The 18,825-nt window shown below is 40.4% G+C and overlaps 1 protein-coding gene across 2 annotated transcripts in view; it reads left to right on the top strand.

Moving 5' to 3' along the window:
- The window catches only part of LRP5 (LDL receptor related protein 5), a 274,633-nt gene that overhangs the window by 232,853 nt on the left and 22,955 nt on the right, over window positions 1-18,825 (top strand). For both annotated transcript variants that reach the window (XM_054026734.1, XM_054026735.1), the window contains exons 13-16: window positions 936-1,138; window positions 6,994-7,205; window positions 8,516-8,706; window positions 17,582-17,791. In XM_054026734.1, the coding sequence (XP_053882709.1) occupies window positions 936-1,138; window positions 6,994-7,205; window positions 8,516-8,706; window positions 17,582-17,791 (816 nt within the window). The remainder of the gene's footprint in view (window positions 1-935; window positions 1,139-6,993; window positions 7,206-8,515; window positions 8,707-17,581; window positions 17,792-18,825) is intronic.

The raw sequence follows: 18,825 nt of genomic DNA on the forward strand, positions 1-18,825 counted from the left end.
TTAAAGATGACTGGCAAATGGGGGAAAAAAAGGTTTGTGCCCTTTCTATGATGCATAATGAAGAGCTGAAAGGTTGGTTGGTTTTTTAAAGCCTTAGAAATAGCAGCACTGTCAAGTCTGTCTTGTTTTGCTGGATGTGTTTCTGGGGTGACTCAGATGTGTACTAGAAGCTTTCCCAGCCTTTAATTGAATGCATGGGTGGATGTGAGTGACAGTCTAAACAAAAGTATCTTTTCTCCCAAGTGTTTTAGTTAAACAAGTGTTAGCAAAAACAAAAACACAGGGTTTTAAATCCTCTGGGTAATAATCCCATCCCGTCCCAATTAATCAGGTTTCACTTCCTCTGTATGTGTGATGTCATGATCCTGCTAGTTATCCAATGGTCCATATAGCTCATCCAGCTTGTTTCTAATGAAAAAACAAGCAAGAAAAGAAAATGTGCTTGGGAAAAACAAACGAGCTCTTAACTCCCCCACCACCAAAAGTACAGAATCAGAAAGAAGCAATATGGGAATGTCATGTCACCTTTAACAAGCCAGGGATGACACATAAGAGTACCTGCATTTAAGACTGTAGTGTGATTCCTAACTTCACTGTTATTAGCCTGACTGCATTATCATGCCATTCACATGTTGCCTCCTATGTAATTTTGAGTATTCCATGATAGTGAAGGGAAATAATATCTCAGTGAGATAGTGTTGGGCTTATCCTCCAAAACTATGAAATTTTGAGCAAAAATGGGACTTAAGATTTAATAGCAAGAATATCAACTTGTGATCGTTTTGTCATCGTTTGTCACACCTCTAGATTTTTCTCTTCAGTCCTGTAGAATTTTTCCTTTAAATATTTTTTTACATGGCTAATGATTGCTACCTGTATACTTGGGAGTTATGTTGCATTTTCTTTTCTTATGCTTTTTGTTGGACTTGTTTCAGCACCCACCAGCTTCTTGCTGTTTAGCCAGAAGTCTGCAATCAGTCGGATGATACCAGATGACCAGCAAAGTCCAGATATCATTCTTCCGGTGCATGGTCTAAGAAATGTCAAGGCCATTGATTATGATCCCTTAGATAAACTGATTTATTGGGTGGATGGACGTCAGAACATTATTAAAAGAGCCAAAGATGATGGTACCCAGGCAAGTTTGTGTGTGTGTGTATATACATATATACATGTATATAAATATATATATATATTGTGTGTGTGTATTTAGTGTATTATCTTTTTTAGTATGTATTTTATACTTGAAGTTTTCCAGGCAGCCATCACCTTAAGCCCTGATCCTACAAAAACGCATGTGCTTGTTTAAATTTACTCACTGGGAGTAGTACCTATGGATTTGCAGGATCAGGATCTTAATTTGTATACAAAGAACAATAACAGAATACTGTCAAATAAGGCGTGTTGCCACATGGCTTATATATTACAAACTACAAACCTCAAAACTGTGATAGTTGTACAAAGACAGTCAGAGAAACTCTAGCCTGGTACCACTAGTTTACTCTTTTTATTTCACAGTAATTACACTTTTAAAAATCAGCATTGTACATGACAGTTTGGTGAGCATAATATCATTATAAAAATTCCTGGGACTAAGAACGCAGTCTCAGCCATAAAAAACACATCACATACAATCATAGAAGTGTAGGACTGGAAGGGACCTTAAGAGGTCATCTGCTACAGTCCCCTGCACCCATGGCAGGACTAAGTATTATCTAGACCATCCTTGACAGGTCTTTGTTTAACTTGCTCTTAAAGATCTCCAATGATGGAGATTCCATAACCTCCCTGAGCAATTTATTCCAGTGCTTAACTACCCTGACAGGAAGTTTTTCCTAATGTCCAACCTAAACCTCCCTTGCTACAATTTAAGCCCTTTGTTTCTTGTCCGATCCTCATAGGTTAAGAAGAACATTTTTTCTCCCTCCTTCTTGTTACAACCTTTTATGTACTTTGAAAACTGTTATCATGTGTTCCCTCTCAGTCTTCTCTTCTCCAGACTAAACAAACTCTGTTTTTTCAATTTTCCCTCATAGGTCATGTTTTCTAGACCTTTAATCATTTTTGTTGCTCTTCTGTGGACTTCCTCCAATTTGTCCACATCTTTCCTGAAATGTGGCACCCAGAACTGGACACAATACTCCAGTTGAGGCCTAATCAGCACCGAGTACAACAGAAGAGTTGCTTCTCATGTCTTGCTTACAACACTCCTGCTAATTTTTTTTTTCCAATAGCGTTATACTGTTGACTCATATTTAGCTTGTTATCCACTATAAACCCCAGAACCCTTTCTGCAGTACTCCTTCCTAGGCAGTCATTTTCCATTTTGTATGTGTGCAACTGATTGTTCCTTCCTAAGTGGAGTACTTTGCATTTGTCCTTATTGAATTTCATCCTATTTACTTCAGACCATTTCTCCAGTTTGTACAGATTGTTTTGAATTTTAATCCCATCCTCCAAAGCACATGCAACCCCTCCCAGCTTAGTATTGTCCACAAACGTTATAAGTGTACTCTCTATGCCATTATCTAAATCATTGATGAAGATATTGAACAGAATTGGACCCAGAACAGATCCCAGAAGTTCAGCTCACTGGTCTGTAATTCCCAGGTTGTCTTTTGTGACAAGGTGCTGGGCAAGAACTGCTGACTCAGCCCTCTGTCATGCCAGCTCCCATTAAAGGAAGTAAATTGGAGCTGGCTAGAGAAAACCTGCACCTAATTGGTGAAAGGGAGAGAGCTTCCTGCCCAGTTAGCCGGGGGCTGTATAAAAGGCTGGGAGGAAGGAAGCTGGGAGAGGGAGTGAAAGCAGAGAGATAGCTCTTCCCTCCTGGGTGCAGACTCTAGAACTCAATCTGTGTATGGTAAAAAGGTGGTGGCAGCACAACTTGTAAATAAATGGCACCAGTCATTACTGAATCCCAGGGTCTCCGAGTGACTTCATCAGCACAGCAGGGGCAGGAACCAAGAGGGCCCTGCAGTATCCTGCTACATCTTTATTTCCCTTTTTATATATGGCAGTCAAATTGTAAAAATACTCAAGTGCTTTGCTGAATAAGGATGGGCTTGAGCAGATGCTTAAGTGCTTTGCTCATTCAGGGCTTTAATTCTTACTCCAATTGCTTGCACGATGATGATAAAGTGTGTTGCTACTCAGAGACAATGTCCACAGTTACACAGGTGTCAAGTTTTGAGAGTTTAACAGATTCGTAAAACATATAATTAAAATAATACACAATGAAATTAATTTTGAGGTAGACTAGATATAGCTTCCATTGTTGTTTGCCTCCTGTGACCTCCATGACATGATTTAAATGGAGCTGACACTGCCTGTCTATATGGGGGATTTCAACTATCCCCATATTGACTGGGTACATCACCTCAGGACTGGATGCAGAGATAAAGTTCAATGACTGCTTCTTGGAGCAGCTAGTCCTGGAACCCACAAGAGGAGAGGCAATTCTTGATTTAGTCCCAAGTAGAGCACAGGATCAGGTCCAAGAGGTGAATATAGCTGGACCACTTGGTAATAGTGATCATAATATAATTAAATTTAACATCCCTGTGGTGGGGGAAACACCACAGCGGCCCAACACTTTAGCATTTAATTTCAGAAAGGGGAACTGCACAAAAATGAAGAGGTTAGTGAAACAGAAATTAACAGGTACAGTGCCAAAAGTAAAATCCCTACAAACTGCATGGAAACTTTTTAAAGACACCATAGTAGAGGATCAACTTACACATATTCGCCAAATTAAAAAACATAGTAAGAGAACCAAAAAAGAGCCACCGTGGCTAAACAACAAAGTAAAAGAAGCAGTGAGAGGCAAAAAGGCATCCTTTAAAAACCAGAAGTTAAATCGTAGTGAGGAAAATAGAAAGGAGAATAAACTCTAGCAAATGAAGTGTAAAAATATAATTAGGAAGGCCAAAAAAGAATTTGAAATACTTTTTGAGTCTTTGACTAGCTGTAATAGCAAAAAAAATTGTTTAAAGTACATCAGAAGCAGGAAGCCTGTTAAACAACCAGTGGGGCCACTGGACAATGGAGATGCTAAAGGAGCACTCAAGGACGATAAGGCCATTGCGGAGAAACTAAATGGATTCTTTGCATCGGTCTTCACAGTTGAGGATGTGAGGGAGATTCACAAACCTGAGCCATTCTTTTTAGGTGACAAATCTGAGGAACTGTCCCAGATTGAGGTGTCATTAGAGGTGGTTTGGGAACAAATTGATAAACTAAACAGGAATAAGTCACTAGGACCAGATGGTATTCGCCCAAGAGTTCTGAAGGAACTCAAATGTGAAATAGCAGGACTACTAACTGTAGTCTGTAATCTATCATTTAAATCAGCTTCTGTACCAAATGACTGAAGGATAGCTAATGTGCCACCAATTTTTAAAAAGGGCCTCAGAGGTGACCGCAGCAATTACAGGCCAGTGAGCCTGACTTCAGTACTGGGTAAACTGGTTGAAACTATAGTAAAGAACAAAATTGTCAGACACATAGATGAACATAATTTGTTGGGGAAGAGTCAACATGTTTTTTATAAAGGGAAATCATGCCTCACCAATCTACTAGAATTCTTTGAGGGGGTCAACAAGCATGTGGACAAGGGAGATCCAGTGGATATAGTGTATTTAGATTTTCAGAAAGCCTTTGACAAGGTCCCACACCAAAGGCTCTTAAGCAAAGTAAGCAGTCATGGGATAAGAGGGAAAGTTCTCTCATGGATTGGTACCTGATTTAAAGATAGGAAACAAAGGGTAGGAATAAATGGTCAGTTTTCAGAATGGAGAGAGGTAATAGTGGTGTGCCCCCGGGGTCTGTGCTGGCACCAGTCCTATTTTAACATATTCATAAATTATCTGGAAAAAGGGGTAAACAGTGAGGTGGCAAAATTTGCAGATACAAAACTACTCAAGATAGTTAAGTCCCAGGCAGACTGAGAAGAGCTACCAAAGGATCTCTCAGAACTGGGTGACTGGACAACAAAATGACAGATGAAATTCAATGTTGATAAATGCAAAGTAATGCACATTGGAAAACATAATCTCAACTATACATATAAAATGATGGGGTCTAAAGTAGCTATTACCACTCAAGAAAGAGATCTTGGAGTCATTATGGATAGTTCTCTGAAAACATCCACTCAATGTGCAGCGGCAGTCAAAAAAGTAAACAGAATGTTGGGAATCATTAAGAAAGGGATAGATAATAAGACAGAAAATATCATATTGCCTCTATATAAATCCCTGGTTTGCCCACATCTTGAATACTGCGTGCAGATGTGGTCACCCCCTATCAAAAAAGATGTATTGAAACTGGAAAAGGTTCAGAAAAGGCAACAAAAATGATTAGGGGTATGGAATGGCTGCCATATGAGGGGAGATTAATAAGACTGGGACTTTTCAGTTTGGAAAAGAGACTACTAAGGAGGGATATGATAGAGGTCTATAAAATCATGACTGGGGTGGAGAAAGTAAATAAGGAAGTGTTATTTACTCCTTCTCATAACACAAGAACTAGGGGCCACCAAATGAAATTAATAGGCAGCAGGTTTAAAACAAACAAAAGGAAGTATTTTTTCACACAACGCACAATCAACTTGTGGAACTCCTTGCCAGAGGATGTTGTGAAGGCCAAGACTATAACAGGGTTTAAAAAAAAGAACTAGATAAATTCATGGAGGATACATCCATCAATGTCTATTAGCCAGGATGAGCAGGGATGGTGTCCCTAGTCTCTGTTTGCCAGAAGCTGGGAATTGGTGACGGGGATGAATCACTTGATGATTACCTGTTCTGTTCATTCCTTCTGGGGCACCTGACATTGGCCACTGTCAGAAAGACAGGATACTGGGCTAGATGGACCTTTGGTCTGATTCAGTATGGCTGTTCTTATATCTCTCTTGCTTTCAGAGAACTCATTGTAAATTACTCATGTCCTTCAAACAAGAAAGAAAATTTACATTCTAAGCTATTTTGATTGATGCCCTTGATTTGGGGAGGTGGGGGGTTGTCAAAATGAATTACTAGCTGGGGGCGGAGGACTTTTGAGGAAGTGCTGAACAAGCTCTTTGGATGACACTAGGTGTTAATTGTTGGAGTGTAGCTTCCCTTTGGTGGTACTTCCCAGGTGCAAATTGCATTGGAGATTAATTTGCTGTGTTTTTTCTCTTGTATTGCACTGATTAAAGGGTGTTAAGGTCTTTGAAGCAGCAGCTTCTCCGGAAATTTGGCTTTGTAGTTTACAACTTTCTTTAATTTTGTTTTGCTGAATTTCCTGTTCCATGAATTTTGCATAGATACTGGATATTATTTTTCCATTTCTGGGTAAAGCTTTTCTTGGCTAAGGAAAATAATAGCTTTGATTTTTTTTTTTAATTTATATTTCATTACATGCCATCAAGATGAAAATTTATATACATAAAAATAATTCCTTACCTTATCTTTAAGCACATCTCAGAATATTAAAACCGAATTGTAAAAATGCAATGTATTTTATTTATTTTTTTCCAAACCCTACTGTTTCTTTTTTCCATTAACTCAGTTTGGGCTATGAATAAAGCTCTGCCTGTTTTTATTTATATATATATAGAGAGAGAGAGAGAGAGAGAGAGAGAGAGAGAGTGTTGTTGGCTCTGCATCATCTTGTCTTTAAGTCATCTAGCCCATTCCCCTGCTAATACAAAACACTGTTCCCTATGCCACATTCACCATTGTTCTATTCAGGCTAATTTTGATTAATTCCAGTGATGGAGACTTTGCATAATCTTAATGACTTTTTGTCCAGATATTGTCCCTAATCCATAGCACATTTTTTTCGCTCAGCTTCATTCTATTTCTTCTAGTTTTTCCTCCCTAAATAATTTCCTTCCTGATTGTTTCAGATATTTGTAGATTATCAAATTACCCCGTAATGAAAATTACATGTTTTCACAGTTCTTGTCTTAATGGGTATTCTTTTTTTGTTGTTCTTGTTGTCCCATAGCCTTTCACTGTCATGAGCACTCCAAACCAAAGCCAAAATCCAGAGAAGCAGCCGCATGACCTGAGTATTGATATTTACAGCCATACCTTGTACTGGACCTGTGAGGCCACAAATTCAATCAGTGTTCACAGACTTAATGGAGAACCAATTGGAATGGTGTTAAAAGGAGATCATGACAAGCCAAGAGCCATAGTAGTCAATGCAGAGCGAGGGTGAGTCTTTTTCCATGCTTTGAGATTGAGTGAATAGTGCATATGTGTATCCATAGTTGTGTGTGTGTGTGTATGCACAAGTATAGTGTGTTTATTCATTTAAGGCCAGATCCTCAGTTGCTTTGAATCAGCAGAGCTCTGTTGATTTTACAGTTGAGGATCTGGACTATAATGTTTAGTTTTTCAGGAAATAGTGTGTTCAGGAACAATTCAGTCCTCTGTCGTGTGGAAACATCACAATAACAGCTAGTGCAATCAGATCAAAGCAGATGTATTCCTTTACATTTTGAACCTGTATATTTTAAGGCCAGTTCTGCCTGAAGAATGTTTTACAATTATATTTTAAAAATTTTTGATATAAATTTAAAACAGGAGGATGTGCTGGATAGATTTTCCACAAGCAGCTGAAATAAAAGGAATTGTTTTGCTGCATAGCAGTTTTGGTTATATTCAGGGTACCACGTCTCTATTGCTTTTGCTTGAAATAGGTGAAGAATGAGCCCTTTTACCATTCTCTTTAATAAGTTAAATGCCCAACTTCCTGACTACTATTAAAATGGCTTAAGAATCATATGTCTGACAGATGTTGAGTGACAATATTCCATATCCATGTGGATACAGCGGTTCTGAGAAAATCTGTGGAACATTTTCAGGGTTGTTGACTTACTGTTCAACTAGGGTATGTTTGTATACAGTGCCTAATATCTCTAACCCATTTTAGAAGCTAGTGTGGGAGGGGATATTAGAGATAGGTAAGTCTTCAATTTTATTGGGACCAATTCGCAAGGACATATTTCATAGTTAGAAAAGGAAATCTTTAGTCTGTGCTTTTGCAATTAAAATGGGAATTTGGTTTTCCAGGATGATTCCTGAAACACTCTGACTCATTAGCCTCCACCTTTCCAGCCATGCTTTCAACCCATTTTAAAATAAATCCATGCTTGAATTTTTTTTAAAAAGTCTTAAGGATTAAGGAACAGTGAATGTGGTGACTACCAGGAGACCTGAATTCAGTAGTGATTCTTGACCTGTGAAATGAACTGCTCAGAGTAGTACCATTCTAAGCAGTGTTTCTCTTCCTCTGGGAGCATCAATCTTGTTAATCTTATTGGGATTTTTTTCATGCAGTGAAAGGAGAGGAGTCTTATAGAGAAGGCAGGATTTTTTGTGAGCATTGCTGAGAACTGAGCCTGGGGAAGAAGGGCTCAATAGCACTCATTAGGTTTAAAAGAAACTATGATACAACTATAATTAAACCCCTGCCCCCAAAAGTCTTGGTTTAAGAGGCTGGTGTCTATATTTTTTATCAGGTACATGTACTTCACCAACATGCAAGAGCGAGCCCCGAAGATAGAGCGCGCAGCCCTGGACGGCACGGAACGAGAAGTGCTCTTTAGTACAGGGCTGATCCGACCCGTGGCGCTGGTAATTGACAACAAGCTTGGGAAACTCTTCTGGGTGGACGCAGATCTCAAACGCATTGAAAGCTGTGATTTGTCAGGTACGCGGTAGCTAAGCACGCTGAACATTGGGTATTTATAGTGTGTATAGTCCTTCTCTGACACAGACCCGAAGGGCATCTTCTAACTCTAGCAATGCCTATTTTGTGCAGGTTGCTGCAGAAATTATCAGTAACGGGCTCTCTCCTTTGCAGCACATACATCGACAGAGCCTATAAACCTCTTAAAGGACATTAGCACCAAACCTGTGTGTTCTGTTTTTTTCAATTACTGTACAGTAACTCCTCACTTAACGTTGTAGTTATGGTCCTGAAAAATGCGACTTTAAGCAAAACGATATTAAGCGAATCCAGTTTCCCCATAAGAATTAATGTAAATGAGGGGGGTTAGGTTCCAGGGAAATGTTTTTTTTTTTTTTTTTGCCAGACAAAAGACTATATACTCTCGCTCTAAGTTTTAAATAATTTAATACTGTACACAGCAATGATGATTGTGAAGCTTGGTTGAGGTGGTGAAGTCAGATGGTGGGATATTTCCCAAGGAATGCCTCACTGCTAAATGATGAACTAGCAATTGGCTGAGGTCTCAAGGGTTAACTCGTTGTTAATGTAGCCTCACGCTCTACAAGGCAGCAGGAATGGAGGGAGGGGTGACAGCATGGCAGACAGAGACACACACTGTGTGTGTGTGTGTGTGTGTGTGTGTGTGTGAGAGAGAGAGAGAGAGAGATGCGCATTTCCCCTTTGAGTATGCTGACTGCACTCTTAAGTACACTGCCTTGTTAAGTTAATTAGCAAGTTGAGATCTTAATTAGCAGCTGCTGCTAGGAAGCTCCCTCCGTCCTGAGCCCTGTCGTGTGTCCCCCCTGCTCTTTGGAGATGGGGGTAAGCGGGGTGCAGGAGCAGGGGGGAGAGGGACACCCTGACATTAGCCCCCTTCTTCTGCACACCCTCCCTCCATACAGCAAGCAGGAGGCTCGGGGAGCAGCTCCAAGGCAGAGGGCAGGAGCAGCACATGGCAATGGGGGGCGGGACAGCTGAACTGCCGGCAATTGGTAGCCTGCTGGGCGACTGCTGCACAGGGAACTTAGGGGAGGGGGGAGCTGATAGGGGGGCTGCTGGTCCACCCTGGTTCCAAGCCTCCACCAGCTAGCTCCAATGGACTGCTCTTCCTGCAAACAGTGGACAAAGCAGGCGGCTGCCAAACGATGTTATAAGGGAGCATTGCGCAACTTTAAATGAGCATATTCCCTAATCGATCAGCAAGGTAACAACGAAACAACGTTAAACGGGACGACTTTAAGTGAGGAGTTACTGTAGTTACAACTGACTTTTAAACGCCAAAGGCTGATCAGTGGCAGTGCAGACAATGGCAGGTAACTGTAGTGGCAATAACTTAAAGGGGCATTGCCAAGACCAAGAGAGTCATTTAATTCACGTACACATGCACCCTTCCCACACACCAAAAACTTTAATCCTTCTGAACTGAGTGACAATATAGCTTGTCTGGAATACCGATTTAGCATAGCAGTGGGAGTCATATGAAGTCATCACATTTCGCGCTATAGCAATGCTACTTCACATCTTTTAATTAGACTCCTACTACTTGGCTTTTATACATGGCTTTATCTGTAGATCTCAGTGCTTGACAAAGCTGTATAAGCATTATGAGCTCCCATTGTACAGCTGGGGACATTGAGGAATAGAGAAGTTAGGCTACTTGGCCAAGGTCCCTTGGCGAGTCAGTAGCAGAACCAGTACAACAAGTATTCATGTTTGCTACCTTCCAGTTCAGTGTCAGTCACTTCTGATCCTCTGTGGATTAGAGGAAGCAGCATATGGAGACGGAGTCAGGGGAGCAATGAGTTTGGGACTAAGGAGCTAGAGGCAAAGTCATCAATAGGAGGCGGAATCCAAGTCAGGGTTCAGAGAGTAGAGTACACAGTGCACAGTAGGAGGACAGTAATAGAAATGTGGGAATGGCTGGGGAATAGATCACTCCAGGATTGGAAGGGAAGAGTTGGGAAGGTGAGACACAGAAAGTGTCAGAACTGGAAGAGAGACCAGAAGTCAAGAGAGCATTTAGTTAACCCGTGGAAAGAGTAGTGCTGCTCTGGGATGAGAATGCACAGAGAGGGAGGGAGTAGGCCAGTAGTGAAAGGAGAGAGGGTCGTGTGGCAGAACACACAAACATTGGGATCAAAGTAGGGACTGACTATTGCTCTTTGTACAGGGCCTAGCAAAATTGGGTCCCACTCTTGGCTGGTCTTCGGCCCTACCGTAATAAAGTGGGGCGGGGAAGAGGGAGAAGGCAGTGTCAGAGATGCACCAAAGAAGCATGAGAAAAATCAGTAGGAGATAGGGCTGTAGGGGAATGCACCTGGGAGGACGGCAGTGAACAAATCTGTGTTGGTATTGCCTCTAAAGAGAAAGCTAAATCCAGCTACACCCATTAGAGAGGGAAAGGAGACCCAGTCAATTAGCACTTGCTTATATTTGTAGCATTCAAGAAACCTAGGCATGACTTGGGTTTCTGCTTCAAGGCTAACACCTTTAAAATCCCCTCTATGCAAAAGAATTGGGCCTTGTTTTTTTTATATATACAAAATATTCACCAAAAATACCCAGACTTAGAGTGTTTGCAGTGTTGAGTTGAAGCTAGTTGACAGATAGGTTTTCTTTTTGGATTGTAAGCTCTTTAAGGCAGGGACTGTCTCTGTGTACGGTCAGCACCTATCACGTTGGGGCCAGGAGGTGCTACTGCAATACAAATCATAAATTATAATTTGGGCTTCCGATTTTAGGTTTTAACTGATAAACACCGATAAAACGCTCCCAATTTTAAAAAAAAGGGTGTTTATCCAATAAACACTGGAAAAACATTGTAAATGGTTAATCAATTTGTGTTGACTTCACCTCTTTCCCAGTGCAGTTTGTTTATGTAAGTGATCACTCCTCCCTGGTTTGTATCTCAGGGCTTGTCTGCATTACTGTTCCATCTAAACTATGGGGAGGGGGTTTCTAAAGTGCACCAATATGCTGAGAATTAATTGTCCATATAAACCCTGCTGGTGCCGTGTCAGGGTTCCCTCATGTGCTTTAATGTAATGTTGTTTGAACCAGTACTATGTGCATATGCAAAGAGAGAGCCCTCAAAGCCCCCAATTTTTTGACATCTAGATGGAACTCAAAAATTGCTTTAAAAAAAAAAAAACCCAAAAATGAAATTAATAAACCCTTAAAAACAGAAGCCCTAATTATAATGCATTGTTGGTTCCTCAGGAAAGCGATCTGTTAATTTTTTTTCATTTCTTTTTTTGTTTGCTAAGTGGTATGTTTATTAGGACTCAGGTGGTACTAGGTGAATGATGACCAGCATGCAGTAGTCATAGTTTTGGCAGGGGATAGCACACTGTGGCTTCCATTGTAGCTGGTCTGTGTTCCCCTAAAGAACTTCATCCAAACACTACAGATGTAGCACCTTAAATTAGGTGGATCGTGTTACAAGAAAAACTAAACTTCCTCTGCTTAGTCTTGAATCAGTGCTTACAACATATATTTATTTGATGAACGTTAAGGGGAAACAGCTAGAAAATAAGATGCTATAGAGAAGATGAAAGGGGAAAACTGTAGGGATAAAAGAAAATCTGTAATGTTGATTAACCAGAGGATATGCCTCTCGTAGCCAGAGAGATATGGGTATGTTTGATCCAGCTGAGCTCACTGTAATTTGATCCATTGAGCTGTTGATTTTTGAAAAGTTAACAGCACATTTTTGTGTTTAAAAATGCTTTGTATTCTCATTTTGCAAGCCGTGAAGAGAATCAACAGCCAAAAGGACCTTGGCTTGAATGAGACCGTAAGAAATAAATTGTGCATTGGGCAAAACAAGTTAAAACAAAAACACACACACAAAAGGATTTTAATTGTAAACTGAGGTGATCATGAAAAATCAGATCAAAAGGTTGTGTTGTATATTTTATTCTGATTAGGAAGTGCCAGGTATCCTTTCCCTCTCGCAGAATTAAGGAGATGACCCATTTTTTAAACTTTCACCAAATCCAGATATTTTACAGCACGGTGTTGAAAGTGGCAGAACAGCAACTAAGCTGTCCAGTGTTTAACTTTCAGGGAAGGTGTTACATAGTCTTGTCTGTAGGACTTTCATTTTCATAACCAAGGGTTTACCCCCGTGCCCTGCCTTCCCCCACCAGCTTTGAGTTATTGATGCTTTTTGGAATCTCATAAGACTTTGCAAACAACTTCAGTCTGCCGCCAGGTGATATAACCTGTTTATTTTATTTTAGTTTTAAATAGCTGAAAGAGTTTGAAAAATTTTATTTGAGGTCAGAACAAATACTTCGTATTCGATGAAAATGTAAATAGAGGAATTATTTGTCCTTCAAGCTTTTCATAAGGTTTTTTTTTTTTTTTTAATTTGAATTCTAATTTCCACCTTAAAAAGATTACACATTTATTTCATACTGGAAATCAAAGTGTTTAATTACTAAGGAAATTAGATACTTCTTTTACTTGTAACATGTTTTTCATTATCATTTTTATTACTTAACCAGAAGGAGAACACTACTGAGAAACTATTTTTATTTATTCATTCTTTTTTTTTCTAAACTACAATACAGAGGTGCCCATCCAGAGCTCTCAGCACCCTGAGGTGCTCTTTTAAAAAATCTCTGATGACTATCTAGAGCTGTAAATGACCCATGATCAAATAACCCAGCGACAATATAACAGTAACATACATGGAGTAAGTATTGTCCTATGGTTGGGGCAGTAGCCTGGGACTTGGGAAACCCAGCTTCAGTTCCCTGCTTGGCCATGGACTTCCTGTGTAATCTTGGGCATGCCCCTTAGTCTCTCTATGCCTCAGTTCTCCATCTATAAAATGAGGACAATAGTACTTCCCTATCTCACAGACATATTTGTGAGCATCAATATGTTAAGATTGTGAGGTCCTCAGATACCACAGGGATGGGGGTCAAAGGAGTACCATGTATAGACTCATTAGTCATCCTCCACACACAATCCCCAACACAGTTCTGTCCCACCAAGGAAGTGAAAACATTTGGTTTTCCAGTGCTTCTGCAAGCTACCAAACTCAGGCTGTCTCAGACCTGGGTACAGGAAACAGTTCCAAAAGGCTATACAGCTCCTAGCAAAGAACACCCTGCCAGCAACCCCACTAGGACTTCAGCTCAGGCACCTCTGCAGTAAGTCACTGGGAGAGAGGCAGCCTCTTACTTGTTTGTGAAAGGGGGAGACGCTGTTGATGATGTGAAACTTGAACCATTTCAGGACAGGAAACATCAACTTTATTTTTAATTTTAAATGAATTTGGCCAATGTTTAATGTTTTTAAATATAAAATTGTTAATGGAATAAAAAGGTTCCTTCAATTTATTACTGCTTCTGTTGAGAAATCGGTCTATCTGGGTGTTTATAATGTAGGCCAATACCGTGGTGTCTGAGCATAACTGAACCTCACTGTGCTGACTCAGCACCCAGGGCCCAGTTCTGCAAGGTGCCAAGCATTTCTGAGAGGCACTGAGAACTCCAGTCCCATTGACTCCAATGTGAGTTAAGGGTGTTCCACGTTTTGCAGGATCAAGGTCCCAGCGCTTAGTCCCCCCAGACTGCAGGTCCAGCACCTTCTTCCCATCCATTTTTTGTTGTTCTTTTGCATTTCTAAATCACTCAAATCTGCATGTTTTGGGGGGAAAGCCTCAGAAGTAAGGCTCAGCCTTCAGAGCCTGAGCCAATCCCCAGTGAAATCAATGGAGAGGCTACTATTTGCATTGAGGCCCTAAGCTCTCTGTGGACCACCAGCTGTTGGTCCATGGATCATGGTTTTGGAATCGGTTTTACTGTATTCTCTCAATTCTCTGCTCAACACTGTGATATGTACTCCTGGTACTACAGCATTACAGGAGGTCCCCTTCCCCCCACCCCATTTTCAGTGGCCCAGTACAAAGGGAAGCAGTCAACACTAGACAAAGATTGAATGCATTTCTTCCATAAACCTTACTAGCACTAGTTATTTGCCACTGGAGAGAGTTAGTATTGCCTAAATGTGTGAGAGAATTAATCAGAAGGAGCTGGAAATTCTTGACCTCCATATAATTTCCCTTTAATTTAAAATAATCTGCGTGTATCAGTCAGTGCTCCATTTAGCAGTATAGTAATAGTCTTTGTGTGCTGTAATCTTCTGAACAAATTTAATAGCAGCTGTAATTGAAAGAAATGTTATATTTGCATGCATGGCTGAGCTCTTAAGTAATTTATTCAGCAAATTATTTGAATCTAGTGATGATTAATGTTTTTACTGTGTATCCAAAGTCTGTAATCTTATTTTGTGGGCATTAAAAAAAAAAAGTTTAAATGCCAGAGAGGAAAAGAGCAAGTTAGTCACAATTATCATTATTCCATAATTCAATCTTAGAGCAGAGATACCACTGACTCACATTGTCCATTACACTTGTCATTTCTTGTGGAACACATCTGGTACACATAGGCAGGAACTGCCTGCAAGTGGTTTCTCTGACGTAAGAGAATGATTCAGGGACTGTCATTATGGAAAAAAAATACAAAAAAAGTTACAACTTGTTTAAGCACCTTTCACAAAAATGGTACAATAAACACTATCAGACTGCCAACAGTAAAGGTTAAAAGCAGTCACAAATGTATTTTTCTTTTAACTAATTTTAAATGTTAGCTCAGAGTGTTTTGAATGATAGGACAGATTATTTGATTTTGTTGTTGTTGTTGTTTTTTAGAGGTGAAACACCACTTTGATTTTTATCCCATTTCTTCCAGACACTAAAGTTAGGATGATTGGGCAGGTGAAAGGAAGTATGAAGGAAATGGTATATGGAGGTAGGAAGTAGAATGTGGCCAGTTTTCAGATGCATCCATATGGACATTGTTTAGCATACAACAGTATTTGTGCCTTTACCTCTCCCTTTGCAGGTGTATACTGCATTAATTTATTATTAGTAGAAGTGGTAGTAAATAATAACTTGTATTCTCGTAGTAGGTAGAGGCCCAAACCAAGCCTCGGACAGTTTCATGCAAGGCATTCTACAAATGTAGAGGGAGAGACTCTCTCTGCCCCTTGGAGCTTACAGTCTAAATGTAGACTGGGCTGCAATACAAAATGCTACAGCGTTCGCATGCACTGACCACAGCAGACTTGTCAGTGCAGACCAGGACAAATCATGGTCAGCATGACGTCAACGAACCACAATTAAATCCTGCTGCGTTGAGGGCTCAGTCATGGTTAGCTGACATGATGGTTAACGGGGTATGCCCTGGTCTGTAGAGTCAGTTAACTCAGTTCTTCTTAGTAACCATTTTCAAACACCGTAAAATGCTCTAGAGGTGACAACAGCTCTGCCTTAGATGCCTGGAAATGTTAGTTTTAAATTCAGCACCGTTTCTTACTACTTTATGAGGGTCAGGCGCTTGGAAAGTGAGCCTAGAATCTCTCTCCTGTGGAAGTAAGACGTCTGAGATCGTTGTTGAAATACTGACACTGGTTTTGTATTATGAGTGTGTTCCCCCTCACCATCTTTGTCTTGTCCATTCTTTCCACACTGTCCCCTCATCTTTCTCCTTCCTGTCTTAGAGCCTGCTTCTCTCTCCATTCAACCTCTCCCCACTTCCAAGCTCATCTATACTCTCATGCCCCATCATTGATCAGACTTATCTTGTCACTGCCTGTCGCTTTGCCGCCTTCCTCCATCAAGCACTTTCTCTTCATCTCCATTTTCAAGGCTCTGACTGTGGCCTGAATAAACCATCTGCCTCATTTCCCCCTCAGTACCTCCCTCCCTCTGTTCCTGAGGCTGCCCTCTGCAGCAGGAGCTTTGATGCCCTGCATCTCAGCAACTGAGCTGGCTTTTGCCCTTTGCAGTTGGGAAGTTGCTGGGTGGAGTGGGGTGTCTGCTGCTGACAACTGGTGTACAGGGCAGAAAGCAGGAAATAGGAAGAGCTGCTGAATGTTGTAGGAAATCACTACTGGGGAAAAAAACAACAAAGCCATTTGCAGGCCCCTGCGCTGTGCCCTACAGAGCTTCCAGCTTCTAGAGGAAATGAAGCAGGGATCTTACAAATAGCTTCATTCTCTCCGCAGCCCTGATTCATTCTCTGTGCCCAGAATGAGGCAGGGATCCTGTAGAAAAAAGACTGTGATCATGTATTTAAAGACTGTATCATAGTGTATATGCACCAACAGGGTGAATAAAGATTACACGGGCAACCTCAAATTTGGCATTTTCTAACTTTTGAATGCTTAACTTTGCAACCTTAATGTGCTTAACACTGAGTTATTTTAATGTTGTGTGTGTGTATGTATGTACCTGTGTGTATTATGTATGAGTGTTTATGTATATAATATTAAATGTACCTAGGATTTTTAAATACCACCAGTCACTGTGATGCCAATGAATTATCAGCTTCTGTTGTTAAAGAATAGCATAAGTATGTAATGTTCAACGTAGATTTTTAATGGAAAACTCATAAGTACTATTTTAAAAAAATTGAATACCTCTCTCAAGAAATAACTTCCATGACACCTTAGCTTGTAGGGGAAAATTCTAACCTCTACTGCCCACAGATGGTTCCCATTGGTAGCTCAATATATACATGTCTGAGAGTAGAGCTTGCCTGTCAGTACTTGAAAGTGAATTTTTTTTTTTTTTTAAATTTAGCCCATGGAAACATTTCCAGTTGCACTGGATCAAAAAAAAATTATTCAAAATTCATTCATGATAATAAGACTGTTTGAAGGATAAAGCGTGTTTTGGAAACAAGTACACTTTATTATAAAAGAGAAAAGAAAAGGTGAGACAAAAGTTTGTCTTTGCAAAACCTATATTTGCTTTAGCTTTTGATTGTTTCAGGAGCTAACCGTGTGACACTGGAGGATTCCAACATCCTGCAGCCAATGGGACTGACTGTGTTGGGGAATCACTTGTACTGGATTGACCGTCAGCAGCAGATGATTGAGAGAGTTGAGAAAACCAGTGGATACAAGAGGACTAGAATCCAAGGCCGAATTGCTCACTTGACAGGCATTCATGCAGTGGAAGAAGTTGATATGGATGAATTTTGTAAGTTTATTTCAGTGCCATGTATTCTTGATTGCTCTGGTCCTGGTTTCTCTAGAATCCAGTGTGTATCCCAGCATGTGAATTTTTGATTCTTCGGTTTCTGACTTGTTGTTAGTTTTGTGTTCATCTTAAACAGAATGTACCCAGGTTTTTTAGTAAGCACTGTTTGAAACCAGGGAGGTTTTTGCTCATGAAAAATGGTACATATAATTTGACTATTTATGTAGCACTCAAAAATACACCAGGCGTTCTACAGACTTATAAGACAGATTTCTGCTGTAAATAAATGACAATTTGTACACAAAATACAGGCATAGAGCTTGAATGTGAGAGGTGCTGAACACTCTCACCTCAACCCAGCTAAGCACTTAGGCATCTGACCAGCCCCATTGACTTCAAATAAGTTCTTAGCTGGATTGTGGCCAATCCAGTGGGCTCAGCACCTTGCAGGATGGACCTCCCAGAAGAGAAGGTAATGCAAACCTCTTTTCCCATTCCTGTCATGAATAATCTCTGCACAGAAAGATGGCTATCTGATGTTGTAGTAGTTAGCAATCTATTCAGCATGCTCAGGCATAATACAAAATTTGCTTCCGAAGCTGCTTAGAAAGTAATCGCAAAGAAAAACTAGATGTAGGCTGTTGATTCAGAGAGGTTAATTACACTAGCCTTTCACCATTGCAAACTTGTGATCAAACATGTTTTACTGTGCACCATAAGGGAGTTATTCCACACAGGATTAGGGGAATAGCTATAAGAAAAATAGCTGTGCTTTACATCTGCGTTTCTAAATGAGTGAGGCATCAAGGAGCGAGGGGGGCTTTTGTTGAACTGCAAAGAGTGGAAGGGGGGCTCCTTTTAAAATAGTTTACTGAAGTACATCTCCACTGATCCTGGTAATCCTGGGGGGAGAGACGTAAGGGAGGAGAAGCTATGTATTGCTTGCCCTGCATACCCTACCTTAGAAACAAGGGTGGACAAACATACTGGAGTAGCAGGCATGCCAGCATGAAACACGGTTGCAACAAAAGGAA

This window comes from Malaclemys terrapin, chromosome 4, assembly GCF_027887155.1.
Source record: "Malaclemys terrapin pileata isolate rMalTer1 chromosome 4, rMalTer1.hap1, whole genome shotgun sequence".
NCBI classification, from domain to species: domain Eukaryota; kingdom Metazoa; phylum Chordata; order Testudines; family Emydidae; genus Malaclemys; species Malaclemys terrapin.